General features: G+C 37.4%; 1 protein-coding gene across 3 annotated transcripts in view; it reads left to right on the top strand.

The window, feature by feature from the left end:
* The window catches only part of IL1RAPL1 (interleukin 1 receptor accessory protein like 1), a 705,736-nt gene that overhangs the window by 522,271 nt on the left and 162,836 nt on the right, over window positions 1–20,629 (top strand). For all 3 annotated transcript variants that reach the window (XM_048288405.1, XM_048288412.1, XM_048288421.1), the window contains exon 6: window positions 14,864–14,938. In XM_048288405.1, coding sequence (XP_048144362.1) covers window positions 14,864–14,938 — 75 coding nt within the window. The remainder of the gene's footprint in view (window positions 1–14,863; window positions 14,939–20,629) is intronic.

A 20,629-nucleotide genomic window follows, 5' to 3' on the forward strand; every position in this document is an offset into this window, starting at 1 on the left:
CAAGGGAGGAAATTGGTAATTGTCCTTGTTCCCTACACCAACTTATCAATGTTTCTATTCCTTGTTCTAAGCACAGCTAAGCAAACATAAAAATGACTTATCTTCAGTTACTTGGTAATCAGTTACTAACATCTTAAAACCCATTTCAGGTCCAGCTCTCTTAACTCTAGCTGGGCCAAAATTCCTTCCTATTCTAACTAATTTCAACACAGCTAGCCTATAACTAAAATCTTTGTTTCTTCTAAATCTGTGTTTCACAGAGACTTTGAAAATCTATCTAATCATGATAATCCATCTGCATATTTTAGTAATTAAAATATAAACCTTTATAACTCTTGTTTCTCATCCCTTAAACCGCGTGGAAGATACTGATATAATTATTATGAATACAAAGCATATGTAAAACCACTACCTAAGTGAGTAACTATTTCTATTTGAAATAGATAGGAGGCTAATCTTTTTGGTTTTGTTTCCTGTACTGTTTTCCCCTGGGTTTATTTTACTTTTTCATGGAATGTGGGCCCTCTCTGGAAGGAAACAGAATACCTGGTTACCTGAGGTATGGAAAAGGCTCATATACTCAACATCTCCTTTGACTCAATCTTCACTGGCAAGTTGTCCAGTCACACTACACAAGTCTGAGAAGACAGAGGCAGGGGCTGGGAGCATGAAGAACTGCCTGCTGCAGAAGGTCAGGTTAGAGAATATCTAAAGAAGCTCAAAGTTCTCAAGTCCATGGGACCTGAATAGGAGATGCATCCTTTTGTCCTGAGGGAACTGAGAGATGAAGTGGTTAAGCCACTATCAATCATTTTTGAGATGTCATGGCAGTTCAGTGAAGTTCCCATTGACAGGAAAAAGGGAAACGTAACCCCCATTTTAAGAAGGCAAAAAAAGGAACTACCAACTGGTCAGTCTCACCTCAGTGCCTGGTGACATGGACAGTGGGATTGAGTGCACCCTCAGGAAGTTTGCTGATGACACCAAGCTGTGTTGTGTGGTCAAATTCTAAAGGAACCTTGACAGGCTTGAGAGGTGGGCCCATGAGAATCTCATGAAGTTCAACAAGGTCAAGTGCAAAGTCCTTCTCCTGGGTCAGGGCAATCGCAAGCCCAAATACAGGAGGGGCAGAGAATGGATTGAGAGTAGCCCTGGGAGAAGGATTTGAGGGTGTTGGTTGACAAAAAGCTCAGCATGACCCAGCAATGTGCCCTTGCAGCCCAGAAAGTCAGCTATGTCCTGGGTTGCCTCAGAAAAGGCATGACCAGCATGTCAAGGGAGGTGATTCTCCCCCTCTTCTCCACTCTCATGAAACCTTACCTGGAGTTCTTCTGCATCCAGGTCTGGGGTCCTCAGCACAGGAAGGTCATCAACCTGTTGGAGCGAGGCCAGAGGAGGCCACCAAGATGGAGCACCTCTCCTATGAGGAAAGGCTGAGACAACTGGGATTTTTCAGCCTGGAGAAGAGAAGGCTTCAAGGAGACCTTATAGCAGCCTTCCAGCACCTAAAGGGGGCCTAGAAAATAGCTGGAGAGGGGCTTTTTCGAGGGCCCATAGTGATAGAACAAGAAAGAATGGCTTTCAACTGAAAGAGGGGAGATTTATATCAGATATAAGGAAGAAATTGTTTATTGTAAGGGTGGTGAGACACTGGAACAGGTTGCTGGAGAAGTTGTGGATGCCCCATTCCTGGAACCGTTCTTGGTCAGCTTGGATAGAGCTCTGAGCAACTTGGTCTAGTGGAAGGTGTCCCTGCCTGTGTTGAGGGGGTGTTGGAACTAGATGATCTTAGCCATGCCTTCCAACCCAATCTGATTCTATGAATGTAATGTAGGAGCAGGAGGTATCATCGGTTGTTCATTTGACTCAGAACATCTTTTATTCTGCCTCTGATATCATAGCTTGCTGTCCTGTCTGTGGAGGCATTGTATACCAATCTTTACTGCCTAAATATTAATAGTAACATAAGGTCTGTTTTTATTACAGAGAATTTAAAAGTGTTAAACTGAGATGTCAGATTTTTGGAAAGACTGTTCCCAGCCAGTGCACTAATAGCAAAGATATGGCTATTACTGCTGGGTAATAACTTTCACTTGCCTTCTTTCTCTCCTTAAAAGACCCAGAGCCATGTAATATAATAGCTACTACACACAGCTGTTTGTGGAAAGAAAATTTGTTCCTTGCTATCAAAATGGAACAGGAAGATGAAATACTTCTGAGGAACAGTCTCCCAATCAATATATGACTGAGTATTTTCTCATGAAAACAAAATTTTTCTATTCTCTCTCTAATTTTTGTCATCTTTAAAAATCGATACACTTCTGATCTGATCTTTTTCTTTCTCTAGTTCCTTGTAAAAATAATTTCATTTCTTATAAGAGTGCTACAGATCTACACTTTTAGGTTCCATACATGTTTGGGGGTTTTTGTTATCTTGTGTTTGAAGTGACAACTAATTTTCTCATTTCCCTAGCAAGGCATGTAATGTACTTTGAACATACAGAGAAAAGTCAGCCATATAAACAGAAGCCAAGAGTATTTGATGCAAAATGGGTTATGCTGCTACTTTCTATACAGACTCTGCATTCCAGATTTCTTATCCATTGGGAAAAAGTTTAACTTGCTAGAAAATTGCATTTTCCAAAAGAACTTTACAGGCAAGTCATTTGTTGTATGGGGATTTAGATTCCTGCTCTTAGATTTATACAAGGATTATGGCACTAAGTGGGATTTACAAAAGCATGGGAATTAGATAAAGGGGATCCATAACAAGTTTCTGAGAACTGGCATGACACTTGGGCTCCTAGGTATCTACACCATTTTTGGAAACTGCAGGAAAGCTTCTGAATTCCTGGTGATACGCTATAGTAAGTATTGTGCAGTGGCATGGACCTGAAACGCTAGAAGCAGCATGTGTTTGTTGCCAGTGCACCCTTCCCTTGCTCACCAACACACATTATTGAACTTCTGAAATAGAATATTTTAGCCAGACAGCATCTTTTCTAATGGGGATCCTCTGTATGACACTGAATAGTGTCTTGTAGACAGACTCTGGAATAGATTAGAAAATTCTAACATATTCAACTAGACCCTTCGATGAAAGAGTTTGGAGTTTGCTTTACAGTAAATTAGTATATGCACAACTAGGTGGATATTTTTATGCACCAAGCATTAAATATGGTTGTGTAATCACCAGCTCTGGTAACATTTCTGCAGACAAAATGTTTATGATGTCTAATCTCTGTTTGTTGCCAAGTAACCATATGATATGTGCTAATATAACATCTGCCATACTGGGTTTGTAGAGAGAGCTTTATTTAAAGCTTGGCATGTTAAATGGACAATATGTGTCAGATATTGTTCTCAGGCATGTTCTCCTCCCTCCCCTTACATGGACTGTGTAGCTTATCTTTGGTTTTCATGTCCTATGGTAGACCTTGTTTTCCTACCATATTACAAACCAGAAAAGGTATGGAAACTAAATCTGCACAGCTGAGACTTCAGACAAGATTTGTATAGAGATAATGCAAACCTGAAGTCCTCTGTGCCAGGGTGTCTGCTGTTATAATGGGAGGGTCTGTACACACAGTACAGAACCAGGCACATCATCTGTATGATAAACTTTGGTGCTGTATAGTGCAATTTGCATGGCATGTCCTCCTTCCACCTGCTGCACAGACACAAAGTTCTCAGGGTACCTGGGGAATTCTCCAGGCTTTCTAAACCTGGTTGTACAGTGCAAATATTTGCTAAAAATTAAATAACAAGTGGAGACCTACTAGAAATATTTTGGTTCAATGCCCTGCTCCTAACAGGCTCAGCGAGGGCAGTTTCCTGAGGGTCACGTCCAGTTGGGTTTTGAATACCTCCACTGATGGAGACAATACCGTATCTCTGGTCAACCTGTTCCTGTGGGTGACCACCTGTGTTGTGAACAGTATTTTTCTTATGTTTAAGTGGAATTTCCAGTAGTTTTTTTTTTCCTGTGCCATTGCTTCGTAGTCTGTCCCTTACCCTGAGAAGAGTATGGTTCTGTTGTCTTGACTTCTCCCATTACGTTTTTTTACACATGGACAAGATCCCTTTGAGGGATCTCTTCTCCAGGCTGAGCAGTCTCAGCTCTCTTGGTCTCTCCTTGTCTGAAATGCTGCAATCCTTATTCATCACTGTGGCCCTTCACTGCCCTTATCCCAGTATGTCTATATCTCTCTTGTGTTGGAGAGTCCAGGGCTGGGCCCAACACTCCAGATGTGTCTCATCACATCTGAGCAAAGAGGGAGGATTGCCTTCAACTTGCTGGCCATGCTCTGCTTGATGCAGCCCAGGGTGCTGGTGGTTTCCACTGCTGCAAGAGCACATTGCTGGCTTGTGGCTAACTTGTGGTCTATGAATCCAAGGTCTTTCCATGCTAATCTGATTTTCAGCTGCTTGGCTCCAGACCTGTGTTGAAGTTTGGGATTTTTGCTCCCCTAGGACAGAACTTGGTGATTCACCTTGTTGATCTTCATGAAGTTCCTGTCAGAGTCAGACCATTTCTCCAGGCTGTCAAGGTCCCCATGAGTGGCAGCATCCCTGTCGGTCATCAACCACTCTTCCAGTTTTGTGTTCTGTTATCCAGGTCACTAAAGAAGTGGTGAACCAGCATTAATATTTGGGGTACAGGCTGCCCAAAAAGCTTTGTGCTGCTGGTTGCAGCCTTCTTAGTCCAAGAGTTCACTCAGTTTTCAACAATCTCCCAATCCATATACAAATTCCATACTTTACCAGTTTGTCAGTGAGGCAAAAGCCATTCTTATGTCAAGATAAACAGCAACAAGTGCTGCCTGCAGGTCCACTGAGCCAGTCATCTCATCACTGAAAGCTATCAGGTGGGTTAAGCACAATTTTACCTTTGTAAATCCACACTGATTATTCTCAACCATCAATCTTGTCCTTAATAATCTTGGTAATGGTTTTCAGGACTATTTGTTCCATCATCTTCCTAGGGATCAAGGAAAGGCTGGCCAGCCCATGCTGCCAAGATTCTCCTTCTAGCCTTTCTTGAAGATTAGGAGTGATATTTGCTTTCTTACAGTCCAAAATCTCTCAGCTTAAAAGTAAAATCCCTGTCTCAATGGAGCAGATCAAAAAACGCTGCCTGAGAGGACAGAAAAAACAGGTGCACTCAGTGAGAAGTACCAAAAAAAAAAAAAAAAAAGTCTTCTCACTGTTCATGAAAGTGGATTTTTTCCAATTTTTGGGTCACAAGAAATGATCATATGTCCAAATTCCTAGCAGAGCAAAGATAGATTCAGAGGACTAAATCACTGAAATTACTAGGAGAACAAAGTAATTGTTCTGATATTACAGGTCTAAGACAGAACCCAAACAGAAAGAATGAGAGCAGGTCACCTTTTAAATCAGATGGTTTTTAAATAGAGCAATAGAATTAAAAGGTTGAATACAAATCTTGAAAGAGAAAACTCTATGTTTTTGAAATGTATAAAATCTTTAATTGCAAGGCCTTTAAATGTCAGCTCACTGGAAGACTTGAAGCAGTCAGGGAGCGTAGGGTTCCATTTTCTTTACAAGACCTCCTCAGAGGCTGAGAAGTTTTACTTTGAAATGTCAGCATTATCAGCAGAAAGATTTAATTATTTTTAAAAAATAGAGTATCTAGAATTTGTCTTCAAAGGTCATGAGCTAGTGTATATCCAAGAACTATCTGCCCTAACTCCAAAAAAAGGAAAGAATAATAAAAGCAAGGCAGGAGCAAGTTTCCCAATATTACTATTCATTTCCTAAAATCATTGTTCTACTGATGCTACTTTCAATGAGGTACTTTAAATTGTGGCTGAAAAATCTTCCTGGTGGAAAAGTACCTGGAGATGCTAGTCAACAGATAGCTGAACTTGAGCCAGGTGTGCATGGGTGGCCCAGAAGGCCAATGGCATCTGGCCTGGATCAGCAATAGCATGACCAGCAGATAGTCACCCTGTACTCGGCAGTGGTGAGGCCACACCTCAAATCTTGTGTCCAATTTTAGGCCCCTCAGTACCAGAAAGACTTTGAGGGGCTGGAATGTGCCCACAAAACAGGCATTGGAACAGGAGGTACTTAAAAGACCTGTAGATGTGGCACTTGGGAGCATGGATTAGTGGATTGGCAGTGCTGGGTTAACAGCTGGACTCAATGATCTTAAAGGTCTTTTCCAAGCTCTATGGTTCAAATCATTCTAAAACACACTCCATTTCCTTGGGTTTGAAATCTAAATCTGAGATGGTATACAAATACTAGGCAAAAAAAAAATGGAAACTATTGCTAAATTTCAGGGGGAAAATGCAATGATTGTGAAAAGATTGAGGACAAGAAATAATAGTAAATACTTAAATTCAATGACAAGTGTGAAGAACAAGAAAATGTAGGTATCACTGAATAATTGGACTGTATAAATGAGATATTTGTGGGGTCATCTGGAAATAAAAATAGAGTAATTGTTAAGAAAATGTATATTTTGTCTAGTCACAGAGGATATAACATTATGATACTTCCATCCCCATATTTCCTGTGCTTTAACCTAGAGATAAAAGGAAGGAGAAGAGATTAGGGTAACTATATGAGAAGGGAATCTATGATGATATGCAGAGAAATTTTAATAGTGTGTTGCAAAATGTTTGCTTGATGATAATGTATTTGTCTGTCTTTTCTTATAAGTTTGCCTAAATAATTTTCATTTATATAACTCCGTTTTTCTTCATGAATATTACATCTTTTCAGGTAGCCTGGTTTTTAAGAATACTGTGTGTGTTTCTGTTTGTTTCACAAGCCTTATGTAAGAGTTATAAACACACCACTTCCCTGAAGACTCTTCTAAACAAAGGCATGACCTAACATGTAGATACAGGAGCAAATTCCCTGACAGGTTCTAACTGCATTGCTGCTGAATGACGTGCTGGTGGGCTGCATCATTAAGGTGAAACATCAGAGGATGTGCTGGTGGAAATGCTCCTTGATACATCATTTAATTATTTTGGTAACATTTATTTTCATTAAATGCACCAGTAATATATCACCTGCTTTTTTATATCAACAACAGCAGCAACCATTTCTTTCTTTCCCCAGATGATCTGATACCTCTAAGAAATAAGTGCAAGGAAAATTTTAACAGACCATGCAGATAGATCAGGCTTTAGCATGACATCCTTTTCATAGATCTACATAGGAAATCTCATTTCCATTATCCTGCTTTAGGGATCAGTTTTGTACAAAAACATTGGTATAGTGCAGAGAAACTTTATGCACGAGACAAAAAATATTTTTGATATTTTAGATACTTTAATATTTTTATTTGAGGGGTTTTTTTATTATGAGACTTTTTTTTGTTTGTGTTTTTTTTTTTTGTGGGAGAGGGGAAATCCTGTCACTATAATTAAAAAAATATTTTAGAATCAAAGCTTTGCTTTATTCCTTCCCTTTTTCTTTATAAGATCAATATATAAATCCTAAATCTGCCACAAAGAAAGAGACCAAGAGCCTATCAAAATGTTAGACTGATACTTCACTCAATAGTTAACTACATATACTCTTTGGTTCTTTTGTATTTCAAGATTGCATTAACATCTTCCATGGCAGCATTTTGATTATTTGTTCTTTTTCCATGGAGATGATCTCTGGGAAAGGTCACTCTGTGTTCAAGAAAACTAACACCTCCTCTGAAGATGGCACAAGTGTCACATCAGATTCAATTAGAGATGAGCAGATAATGAGAACATTAACATCTGGCTGCATCTGCTCTTCTCCAGTATTCAGCGTGTTGTTAATCGCAGGGGACTCACAGGCTTAAAACATTCTAAAAGGCTTCTTGGAAATATTCTTCCCATCTTTTAGATTTAATTTTAGCAATGCCTCTTCTCAATATGCATCATGAAAACTTTTGCAACCTCTTTATTGATTACAGGTTCAGCTATTTCTGCACTTTCTTTTAGGAAGGGCTAATATTCCAGTCAAAGCACTATAAGGGGTTTTTTTTGAAAAAAAAATTCTTATTGAAAAAATTAAAGATTATAGCCAGTTTGGGAAAAACATCAGAAGAAATGATTAGTTATGAGAAATAAAAACCATTTTCATTTATATGCCCAAAGCAATAGGGGTGGGGAATTGTTTTGTTGGTTTTTTGTTTTTTTAATGTGTGGTAAGGAGAAGAGAATAAGACAGAAACTGAAAGGAGAGATGCTTTTGTCTTGCAATGCAAGATTTATGGGAACATTTCAGAAGATAAAAGCTGAACTTCAGTCAGTCATAGTGGAAACTAAGTCACATTAGACAACACATTTACTGTCATATGCCTATGGCTTCACACACGTATCTTCAGTATCCTTACATGTATCTGCCCTCAGTTTCAACTGTTTGATTCAGCATTCACACAGTGAAGCAGAATATTCTTACGGAGTGCTGCAATTCATGGCATATATGACTTTAAATGATGCCCTTGTGAATAAAAACTTATCTGAATGTAACTGAGAACTGAGATTTAAGGTTGTTAAAAGTCTCAAGCAGGTATAAAGAATTCCCTTCTTATGAAAGACCTTGCCATATATTTAGTTTTTAAAAAGCATTGATTTCTCTACTGATATATCTGAATACATAGGGCTATACCTATGTGAGGAGAAATAAAGAAAAAAACGAGCATCCTTGCATTGCATAACTTTTTTGCTCTGCTCACATTTGCTCTGAGGAATCTAAGAGTTCTCAGTATCAATATTCATCTGGACAGTGACTGTGTAGATTAATGTTTCAAGACTGCAGCTTCAGGCTGCACATAATTAATTGTATTACAATCTACTGTAGACTACTGCTACTGCCTTTTCTTTTACAGTCAATTCTATTAAAACAAAGAAATGAAACATAAAAGTATACATCAGAGAATTTCAAGGCACTGCAATTATCAACTGGAATGCTACAGTTTTTCTTCCTATTCTTATAATTACTTATGATTCCTGAATATGGCAATCGATGCCAACTTTTCATAACTGATGGCTTTCCAATGACAGTGCTTTATTTTCAGAGCCCTCTCATGAAGTAGACACTTTAACATAGCAATCTAAAACCCAAGCCCATTGTTTTACTCTAGTTTCAAACCTTCTCCACTGATGTTGGCATAAGACAATCATGCTTGACAATGCTTGAATAAATGTTCAGATGAGGTAGTTGGGAGGGTGAATGCACCCCATGCACTTCACAGCCAGCCCTAGGACAACTCTGAGAACGTGTGGAGCAGGCAGCAGTGCCAGGCACTGCCACAGAATCATAGAATGGTGTGGTTTGGAAGGGACTTCAGGCATTATCTAGTTTCAAACCTTCTGCCATGGACAGGGTCACCTTCCACTAGAACAGGTTGCTCAGAGCCCCATCCAGCCTGACCTTGAACACTTCCAGGGATGGGGCAGCCACAGCTTCCCTGGGCAACTTGTTCAGTCAGGCCTCCTCTATATCCCCCTCAGATATCCCTCCTCTGATGGAAATACCTTGTCTTCACAGTTATCTGCATATGACAAAATTGGCATGACAAATACAGGAGAAAAAGACGCACAGAAAATTAGCAAGAAAGTACACAGAAATGAGGAATTCTCTTAATTTTCTAAACACAAACCAAGAGATGGGGAGTCTTTTTGAACTGTGGGTTGAATTCAAAGAAGCAGTGCTGACTTCATGAAAAGAACTCCATGTCTCTGATGTCCTTTGATTTCAAAGTGTAGGACTATTTTCCTTTGCATAGCAATGAATTCTTCCCCTTATTTAATCCTGTGCTATGGTTACAATATCTTCCAGGGACATGTCAGTCATTTTTTCTAAAAATGGTCTAAGTTCATAAACATAAGAGGCTTAATCTCATTGTGTTATCTCAAATCTCAGAGAGATCAAAAGGATTTTCATCCTCAAAAAACAATTTCTACTTCAATAAAACAGTTGAAGCAGAAATGTTCTAAAATATGTATAACTCAGACTGGACAAGTAAGGCAACTATTCCTGTGATTTTTTGCCCTTGGATGAAATGTCCAGACAATAAACTGGCTTTCTGATTTGCAGGCAATTCCACACAACCGCGTCTTCCTCTAAGAAATTAAAACCTTTTGTAGTTATTTTCAAGGGAGAATCTGTGAGCACTTCGTAAAACAGATGTAAACCTAGATCTTTGGAATTATAATTTTTCTATTATAAAGCTTGTGCATTTTGAGGTAGCTCAGTTTTGATATCCAGATTAGTGCTATTTTGATGTACAGGTTGAATTAAGATATCTTCATTACACGTGTTGAAATCTAACAGTTGGCTGGTCTCTCCAAGTAACAGTGTTTTGCACAGAGCAAGTCTATGTACGCATCATGTGACCACATTCATCTAAAGCTAAAGCAGCAGTGTGGGAAGAGGAGTATGGAAGTCAGTGGCTGATATAAAAATATTATCTTCTGGTTGTTTCCAGCTGGGTGACTGATTGTGGTGGCTTTCACTTTCATTACCACAAGACAAATTGTTCAATATATTCTAAATGTACATCCAATCTGATAGACATGGAATGTGAATTTAGTCACTTTTTCTCTGAGCAGGATCAATATGTCTGCAGCTGACTGGTATCTCTGAACTTGTATATTAATTTTTAATAAATCTTCAGAATTGGTTACTTCACCTTTTTATTTTTTTAACTTTAGTTTACTTCAAGTTTGACACATATTTGTTTTCAAACCATTCATCAAAGATGGTTCAGAAGTCAAACATAAGATGAGCTGTAAACTTGATTTATGATCAAACAGCTTTCCTTTAAAAGGCACTGACCTATCAAACCCCCCCTTTTTTTTTTCAGAGAGGAATATACCAATTTTGGTAAACTGTGTCTGGGATAATGTTCTTGACTCTTAAGTGGGGGCTATGGGGCGAGTGAAAAACAAAACCAAAAAAAAAAGTGAGAAGACAAAGAAAAAACCAAGAGGGAGGAAGGGAAAAGTGAATCCATGCATCAGTAGATAATAATATCTAGGGACTAAGATTCTTGCCAAGAGACTTGAGAATTCCCTCATGCAAGAATAGGAATCTGAGCACTTTGTTCCTCCTCTATGACAGCCACATTGATAAGTACTACCTGGTGGGAAGAGGATCTTCTCTTTATATTTTTAAACATATTCAAAAGAATTTTTGTTCTTTGCATAGAGTGCAGAACAGGAAGTGCTTTGAAATCCTGGATATTTTTGTAGGACATGAAAATTATTGCCTTCCTACCTCTATTTATAAAAAAAAAGAATAAAAGGTATTTAAGTTGTTAAAGAGACCAGATGTAGTTTTAAGTTTTATAAATTTTGTTAGGTTCTTGCTATTTAATAAAAGTTTAGGAAGAAAGGATTAAAATATGGTTTTGCTGTTCAATTTAGTAGGTAACTGTGCCTCAATATATCCATCTGAAAAGAATATTGATTTTGAATAGCTTCTCACATGACCTAGTTAAGAAGTCATTCCCCATGGTTTTAATGATAGGAAAAAGCTTATAGGAGACACATAGGTCTACTCCAGAGGTTCTAAACTAAATGAGGATTGTGCTAACTCTGTGCTCTCCATTAATATTGCTATCTGGGGAGAGTGTACACTTGAGAGGTGGAGAGGCAGCTAGAGAAATTCCTACCTCTGCATCAGTCCACAGGGATTAATATGCGAGAACATACTTACACACATCTTCAGGATAAGAAATGGATCAAATAGCAGATATTAACGGCCCTGACTGACTGAGAAAAATTTTCAGATCAGCTTGGAAAATTTGATAGTTTAAGCACATCAGTTATTAAAATTCTTTTCCTTGCCTATATTACTCATATTCACAGTATTTCCCTACAGTCTAAAACCCTGGAATGCAGAGTACCCAAGGATATTTTTACTTTTCTGGACAGGTGAAGGAGTTGGCCCTGGGAAATGTGATTGCTTATAGTATAGACATAGTCACAACAGTGTGAGGTTGGTAGACATCAAAAGGAATGCAATGCTGGGATGCTTTCCCCAATTTACAGTTTTTAGAGTTGCATCATCTTACTAAATATTAACTCTTACTGGCTACAAAGATTGGTAACTATCCCTTTAAAATAAGCATGTGACACAACTTCTATTTTATCTTTGTTTTACTATTGATTAGGGGGGTTTTGTACTCCTGAAGGATGAAACAGGGTTCACTCTCAGCAAAATGGGAGGAATGGGTGACAAACTAGAGAATAGAGATGCTCCTTCAGGAAGCCTTGAAAAGTTGGAGAAAATCATGGAGTCCAACAAAGGCAATGTCTTTGTCTAGAAGTGGAATAATCCCGTGCAGCAGAGTAGAAGCTGAGACTGACTGAGTAGGAAAAAGCTTTGCAGGAATGGTCCTGTCAGCCCAGGTGGACAGTAAGTTGAGCATGAGTTGGCAAAGTCCAACTGCACAGCTCTTGGCAAGAATTTATCCAGCATGTCTGGGAGGGTGATCATTCCCAGCCCTGTAGTGTCTGTGAGGCCTCACCTGGGACACTGACGAATTTGAGCCCTTTGCTGTTCAAATGACAGATGTACTGGACTGAGTCCTGTGCAGGGCCACTGGGTGGTTGGCAGCTGGAACACCCAAAGTGGTGAAATCTGCATCCACGACGATGTTCAAAATGTCCTCTATTGGACCTGCTTCCAACAGGAGGTTGGATCACTAGGCTTCCAAAGGATCCTTCTAGCCTACATGCTCCTGTGATTCTGATACACCAGTTATGTGTCTAAATTATTATTTTCAGTAACATTTGTTTTGTTAAATTTTGTATTAAATCTCATAAATTATGGGAAAATTAAACTGGGCAAAATTTTTATAATAACTTCATACTTCTGTTGAAGGATGATTTACCTCCACACATCCTGGGCCTATTCATTTAAAAGTAGAAAACCTCTTTGAGACCTGAGTTATAGGACCATAAAAGTAATGTTGATCTTGGCTTAAACTGATAAAAAATGCTGGTTTCTAATCTTCTTATTTGTTGCATTAACTCCACAAGTTACTGTATCTTTACTTAAAATCTGATCACAGTTTCAAAATAGATTTAGAACAACAATGACTCAGAAGACATTATCTGATGAATAGTAATTGAGTTGAGAATGACAGAACTGCAAAATTAAATTTAAATTCATAGTGGATGTTTAAAAAATGCCGATGTGCTGATGCATTATGAGCCTTTACAGAGAAGTTAAGAAAAGGGAATGACTAATTTTACAGTTTAAGAAGAAAATATATTTTGAATCCTTTTCCCTTCCACCCACTTTGGCCTTTAAGGAAAAAAAGACAGAGAGACAAAAAGAGGTAAAAAGAATTAACACTGGTGTAAAGAAAAGTAGCAACCCAGAGATGATGTCAAAAAGTCCTTCACAACTGCAGCTGTCTCCACAGTCTGTAGTGCAGAATGATTTCCCATAGAGACTAGAAGCTGTAAGAAGAATGAACTGAAAGAAGGTCTGTGGGCCAAGTACACATCTTTTCTGATTCCTGAATTTTGATTCATTGCTAGATCTGATGGGTTAACACCCCTGATACCAGCTGAGTGGGTTCATGCTTTTATCATATAAAGGATAATCTCTGTAAAGCAGAAACAAGAGTTGATAATGGTTCCATTCTGTAATTGTCTCAAAGTTGAAATTAAATGCTGTACCTTTTAAAGAACATTGATAATTTACTAAAAGACCAGAGGAAACATAGTGAAGAGAATGCAACTAAACTTCTGCTATTCCACTGACAGGAGATGAATGTGTTTAGTAGATTAAGCCCATACACATATGGGTATGTGTGTATGTCAGTAAGAAAAGGAGCATTGATTTTGACAAGTTGAAGGGAACAAATATTCTAGAGCTATATCAAAATGTCAAATGTATTTTAAATCTGCGACAGCCCATAATCTGTGTTAAGAACTGAAGTATGAATTAATGTTGAAAAGCAGAATATCAAAATGTTGCAGGTGACTAGAAAAGTTGGAAATTTTCCATGAATATTTACTATCAGTATTAAAAGAAAAAAAATCATTCTTTTTTTTTCATATGGCATGCACTCATCTGTCAGACATAGCAAAGAGGACACTTGCTAAGAACAAAAGTAGTAAGAATCAATGGTGCTTCTATGAATTAAGTAGACAGATGTTATATTTAGTAGAACAGCATTGTTTATATACATGCATGGTTTGAACACACTTCATCAACCTTCAGAAGGTTTTTGACCACTACAAAATTCTTTCTATTCCACTATTGCATAAGTCTACTAATATTATTTCAGGGTAGACCAAAAGAGAAGAGGGAAGGCATCTTGTTAGGAATCTTGACATTATTTCATTGTATCCATTCCTTTGATTTTGAAAACTTAGCCTTTTTCTAGTACTCCCCTTCACAAAGCTTCAGTGTTGGTAATATCTTTTCAAATAAAATTTTTGTCAAATATTCAAACTTGTTTTACAGTAATTGATTTGATGTTATTTATCTGTTAATGACTGTACTTTATAGAAAAGTAATTAAATATCACAGAAAACTATGAAATTCTGGATAATATTTACAAAAATAGAAAATTGCAATGTCACTGCATTTTTTTTTTAGTTGGTTAGTTTTGGGGATTTTGTTGTTTTTGTTTTGTTGCTTGGGGGTTTTTTGTGGGAGTTTAAAGAAATTACTTTTTTTCATACAAGGGCCTTTAATTTTGGTGCCATATTTACTGTCTAAGCAAAAACATTTACAGCTACTGAAGGCATGAACATTATTGAAACAAAAGAAAAACCAAAGACTTCCTGATACAATAGGTATAAAACCAAGTCTTAGTCTATCCAATAATAATCAGAACACTATATATGTGAATTTCTTTCTTTTCTAGCACCACTAACAGATAAACCACCAAAGCTTTTACACCCCTTGGAGAGTAAGCTAACAATTCAGGAGACCCAGTTAGGTAAGTAGCAAACATAACCTCTGTTCAAATTATATGAAGGTATTTGACATGTTAATGTATTATGGTAATGTGATGGCATGTTGGCATTAATAGTTTAATTGAAAAGGCATTAAAAATATGTTTATTCCATACAGAGATGTATGATATATCATCTAGAAGACCGTTGTTCATAAAAAACTTTTAATAATTCATACTGAATGCTAGCTTTTGATTACTGATACTGGGTTTTATCTTGCTGAAAGTCAACAATTACAAGAGTATCTGAACTTTTCTTTCTAAACTTTTCCTCTTCTGTATATTCATACATACTGTGGGTTTCATTGGGATTTTGTGATTTAAGTTCTGCTCGGAAGACTTCTGTGCTTTGGTGGCTGCTTACAGAATTGCAAAATATTTTGTAATGACAAAGGTTGTGCCAGTCAAATCATCCAGCAAACAGTAGTGTTATCATAATAACATCTGATTATTCTGAATTCGTGGATATTTATGTATAGATGAATGAAGAGAAATTGATGCATGAAGAAAGCATCTTGGTTCCTTTTTTCTAGTCTAGTGGCTGGTGGGTATGATTGGTCACTTTAGTGTCCTACTCCTGGAGAAGCTGAGTGCATGAGTTACTAGATTTTGCAGGATATAGCAATTTATCTCTTTTTTGTATTGGCAATGAGGGCAACTTGTAAGAAACAAACAGTAGGTTGCACTGGAATTATGGTGTCAGAACAGTAACCTAGTGATAGATTTTCTAGCATGTCAGCTACAGGAGAAAATGGAAACCAGTCTGGTAGAAACAAACCTCATAGAAAAAAAAATATATAAATCTCATAGAAAGAAAATAGTGCAAGTAAAGCTCAGTGCATTCTGCAACACAACATCAGACAAAGCAGAAGGCTTGCAAATTAATTCTGACAGTCGTTGGCAGAGCATTTTATGGGGATTACTAGTTAATGGCCAATAATGTCCAGGGAATAACTCATCTTTTCTTTGATATTAATAAACTATTACTTTGAATGATTCAGGCTAGCCAGGTAAAATTCTGATATGCTAATATACAGGTTTTTTCAGAAACTATTATATAGAAAAGGACACATGTAGCATGTTTCCTTCTAGAGCTACTTTCTGTTGTTCTGAAGGTATTGTTTCTGATATACTGACTCAGAAAACCTTTCCTGTATGCCAGTCCTTAATGATTTCATATTGTTTGAACACAAGACTAGGGAACAGAGAACAAAGTGACTCTGCACATTTGTTTTTCAACTAATGTTGCTTACTGAGATATTTTTGATGAAAAAAAATCAAAAACAAAAGGCAGAACCTTTCTGGGCTAGAATGTTGTCCTGCTAAATATACTGTATGGTGAGACTATTTCAAGAAGAGTGTAATTATTAATGGCTAGCTAGAGGCTTTTTTGTCTACGAGTTTTAGAATTAGTCTCAGTTTTGTTTTCTCAAAGTTCTAAGAAACATATAAAATAATTTGAAAAGAGCTGGGTTTGAAAAAGATACTTTTCAGAAAACTAAATAGCTGTTGGTGGATATAAAAGAGTTAACTTGAAAATGTCATTTTCAGACACAAATGGGAAAGTCTGACCATAAATTAATGTGAAGTTACAGTACTTAGCCTTATATCAAGAAGCTACAAGAATATATTAATTTGTTGTTTAAAAGCCTGTGAAAAAGCCTTTGAGAACTGGAATGAGTGAAAAAAATTGATAGTTCCCTAACATGAAAACTGTGTTGTTCTGCTCTTAGATTTAATGCCTTGGTCCTGCTGGATAACCTTCAAAAGGTCTGTGTTTCCCTGAGGAAAGCCAGTGTTCATTTCTGAGGGTCAGTTCATACCTTGCAAAAGATGAGAATACTTTAATGTTGGAATAATGCCAAGATTCACTTGGATAGTTCTCGAAGCCAGGCAAATCCTACTCAGATGAGTCTTGGGGTCACCACATTTTGTGACCAGTCTAGATACTGCCAGAAAATGTTAATCCTCCAGAATGTGTTTGGAATGGTGTGTTTGTCCCTTACTTGGCAAATAAATGTGTTGGTGGACACTGAAGAAGTGGAATGGGTGATATTCCCATTCCAAAAGAAAAGACAGAGCAAGGAACTAGGAGCTTGGGGCAGTCCAGGATTTCTTTAGCAGGTCACCAGTTGGTGGGGATCTGGGGCAATCCCTGCTCCCCTCCCACATTTCTGTCCTTCTCACCTTGCAGTCCTCCAGCCTGAGTTGGAAACGAAGCAGGTTACGTGTGTCAGGAGATGTTCTGGGATGTACATACCTACCTTACAGGGATTTGTGTAGCTCCAGGTGCACATGGTGTACTGGAAAGTCAATAGTGATGATTCACCTCCAAATCTTCCCCTGCTGGCAGGCCCCTGTGGAGCAGTGCTGGGCACACTTCTGAGGAAGACCTCAGTAATATCAGCACATTTTCTGTTGAAAGAGCTACTGGACTTCAGTTCTTAAATAGAACACCTCCATGCAGTATCTAAACCAAGGTGTATCTAACTCCCAAGACATGTCTAAGACATAACTTACTCATTTGGCTACAGCACTGCTGAGTGACAGAGATAAAAGACATAGTGGCTTCTTCTATACACCAGCAACTAAAATTAATGTCATGGGACCACACACCTGTTGTGTTATTGTCTTGCTTGGCTTCCATAAAACAGCATCAGACTGAGATGTGACTGCAGGAAGGAGTTTCTCTAAGGGGTGACTGATATGGCATAAGTCATCTGCAGTTTGACTTGCTAAGGCAAAAGGTAAGAAACCAGAGCCGAAGAATCTGCACACCTCAATCCTAGGAACCCACAGGCTCCCATCATGCTCAAGTTATCCACAGTTCTTTGAGGAAAAGGTGTCCTGCTATTCAACTGGTATTTGGAGTGTGTTAAGCATGGCTGCACTGCAATCAGAAACTTCAGAGTCACTGGTATCTGGAGAATTCATCAGAAATATCTTTTTATTACACTGAATAGTAACCAGAAATGCATGAGATGGAAGCACAGGATAAAATTGAAGGAGAAGTTAATTTCTTAAAGGCTTTTCATAAAAAACAACATGGGAGAGCCAAGGAATGAAGTAGAGAAAACCTAGATGAGGAAAGAAAGATTAGTTTCTGGACTTTATGTTTTTTGTTTGTTACTTCACTTCCAATTTTGCAATCAATTACTTAATCCTGTTGCAAGGGTAAAAAATGCTAATTACTTTCAAGTTTTTCTCCTGTTAAAAGGGCTTTTAGGTAGATATGTGACCCCACTATAAACTACTTCTCTGGAAACACATCTCCAGATAAAATATTATGGTAAATACAGTCCTTAAAAGATCATGTACTGCAAAGCTTGGAGCTGTAAGAAGATGAAGAGTGTTTTCAGCTCTAAGCCACTCTGTGGTCTGGTGGCAGCATAGGCCAGGGAGGGGAGAAAAGCTGGCAGTGAACAGGTGGCCAGGGGAGGCACAGTGTGGGAATAAGAACATGATGATCCAAGGAACTGCATTCCACAGCTAACCAAATCATGTGTACAAATCCCTGCTAATATAAAACCCCCTTGTAATAGTAATGAAAACAAAAATCTGAAAATACAAACACAGACCTGTTCAGGAAGGCATTAATTAACATTGTTTCTTATATATCTGAAATCCTAAAATTTTGGGTAACTATTTTTAATTCTAGGGCCATGCAGATGTTATGTATTTATGATAGAAATATATAATATCCATGATTTGTAAATGTATTTTAAAATATATATATTATGGGATTTTTTATTGGTAAATTCTGAGTTTTTTCAGTTTCACCTTTCAGGTTACAGTGTTTTTCCCACTAATGCTGTCCAATAAATGCTCCCATCAAGGAAACAAAGAATACTATTAGCCTGACTCAAGAAAGTCTGATTTTAGTAACCAGTTGGTTCATGTCATGTTACTAAAGAAGACAGATGTGATTCCACAACAGATAGTAATGGATCTGGATTAAAACATTACAAAACATGAAATAATTATTTTAAACACCTCACAAGCTAGTTAGCCTCTGTCCTCCCCACTTTTTCAATGTATCTTCTGCTTCTGCACAAGGCTGTAATTTGACATGCAAAATTCACCCAGGAAAATAAAGCTATTGTTGAATTATTTTTAGCTAGGTAGGCTTGATGTTAGAGAAGAGAAACAAAAAAAAAAAAAAGGAATAAAGTATTTCCAGCACTATATGAATGGACCTAAAAGATAAGTTTGTACAGGAAGCAAGACACTTTCCCTGATGATCTGAATAAACTGATCCTCCTGAATTGTATCCAACCCAAAAAAAGTTACTTGTGACCAAATACGCAGTGAATACCTGTCCTGTTTTTATCTAAGGAATTATTTTGATAAAATTAAATTAATTACTACATAGTGAATTGGGGATTTCTTCTTTCTCACCCTTCCCTGCATAGATTCAAGAAAAAGTTTCATTGGACTACTTTTAATATATTATTTCTAAAGCAGTAATAGAAAGAAGCTCCCCATCAGGGACAGGAGAATGCTGGTTCATTTATAGCATTGTGTTGCATTAAAACCTTCCACACAAATTGACCTTGTTAATGATAAAGCCGTCCTTAACTAGATCAAACAGTAGATGTATAAATAAATTAACTAAAGTGACATGAGATAACTAGCAATCAGTGACTCCTTTCAGGATGGAAATTGAATTGAAAGAATATTCAATAAACAAACAAAAACAAAAAAACCCAAACAAACCTAAAAGTGTCTTTGACAATTTTTCCTACCAAGATATACATGAAAATATAAACCAAGCATTCAGGAAACTCATATACAGGGCAATATTTATCCGATTGGAGCAGAAGTTTGCATATTGCTGTCAATTTTGCTGTCTTTTTGTCAGTGATAATAGCTAGATGTGCTAACCAGTTCAAGACTTGTTGATATAGACTCTGAGGACTATTATGGGAGAGACGTGGAAAAATGGAGAGCCCATGAAGTGTCAGAAACAGCAATAATAACTATGAGGGGTTTTTAGTCAATTTAAGCAAATTTAGTAAATATAAGTATTATCTTCTGGTTTTTATAAACGTGCATAAGCAGGATCATTTGGTTGGAAGGGAAGAAAAGATTAAAAAAACCTTCTCTTTATTTCTCTGAAGCAGTGCTATTAGGAAGGTCTTTAGCATGTATGTACATTTTTTCAGTCAAACCAGATACAACCTGACCAAAATTGCATGTGGATTCTTTTACACATTCTACTTTAAAGAGAGAAAATAACTTTAAATTTTTTTAATTGAAATTTTCAGCTCAGCTTTCAAATTCCAGATGGAGAAGTATAGCATTAAAGTGTGCTCCCAACAAAGGTCTTGATTTAGGAAAAAAAAATCTAGTGAAGAGAGTGATAAGGGATGTTTTAATCTCTAAAATCTGACTATCCAAAAAAAAAAAAAAAAAAAAAAAAGTGTTTGCAAGGTACCCTACACTCCCTTCTTTAAACTTTCAACCTTCAGATTGCATTAATACAGCTATTCTGTAGCTGAGGCTATCCATGAAGGCCCTAATATAGTTTACTAAAGAGACAATAAGTGAGTCAGAAACATTCAACTGCACTAAGAAAAAGTTTGTGCTTACAGCCCAGTGATAACATCAGCTGATTTTCCTTCCACTCTTTTCCCTTACTTAATCAAATCCTAAAACGTCATGGTTAAGATATTA

The sequence above is a fragment of the Corvus hawaiiensis genome, chromosome 2 (genome assembly GCF_020740725.1).
Source record: "Corvus hawaiiensis isolate bCorHaw1 chromosome 2, bCorHaw1.pri.cur, whole genome shotgun sequence".
Classification (NCBI taxonomy): domain Eukaryota; kingdom Metazoa; phylum Chordata; class Aves; order Passeriformes; family Corvidae; genus Corvus; species Corvus hawaiiensis.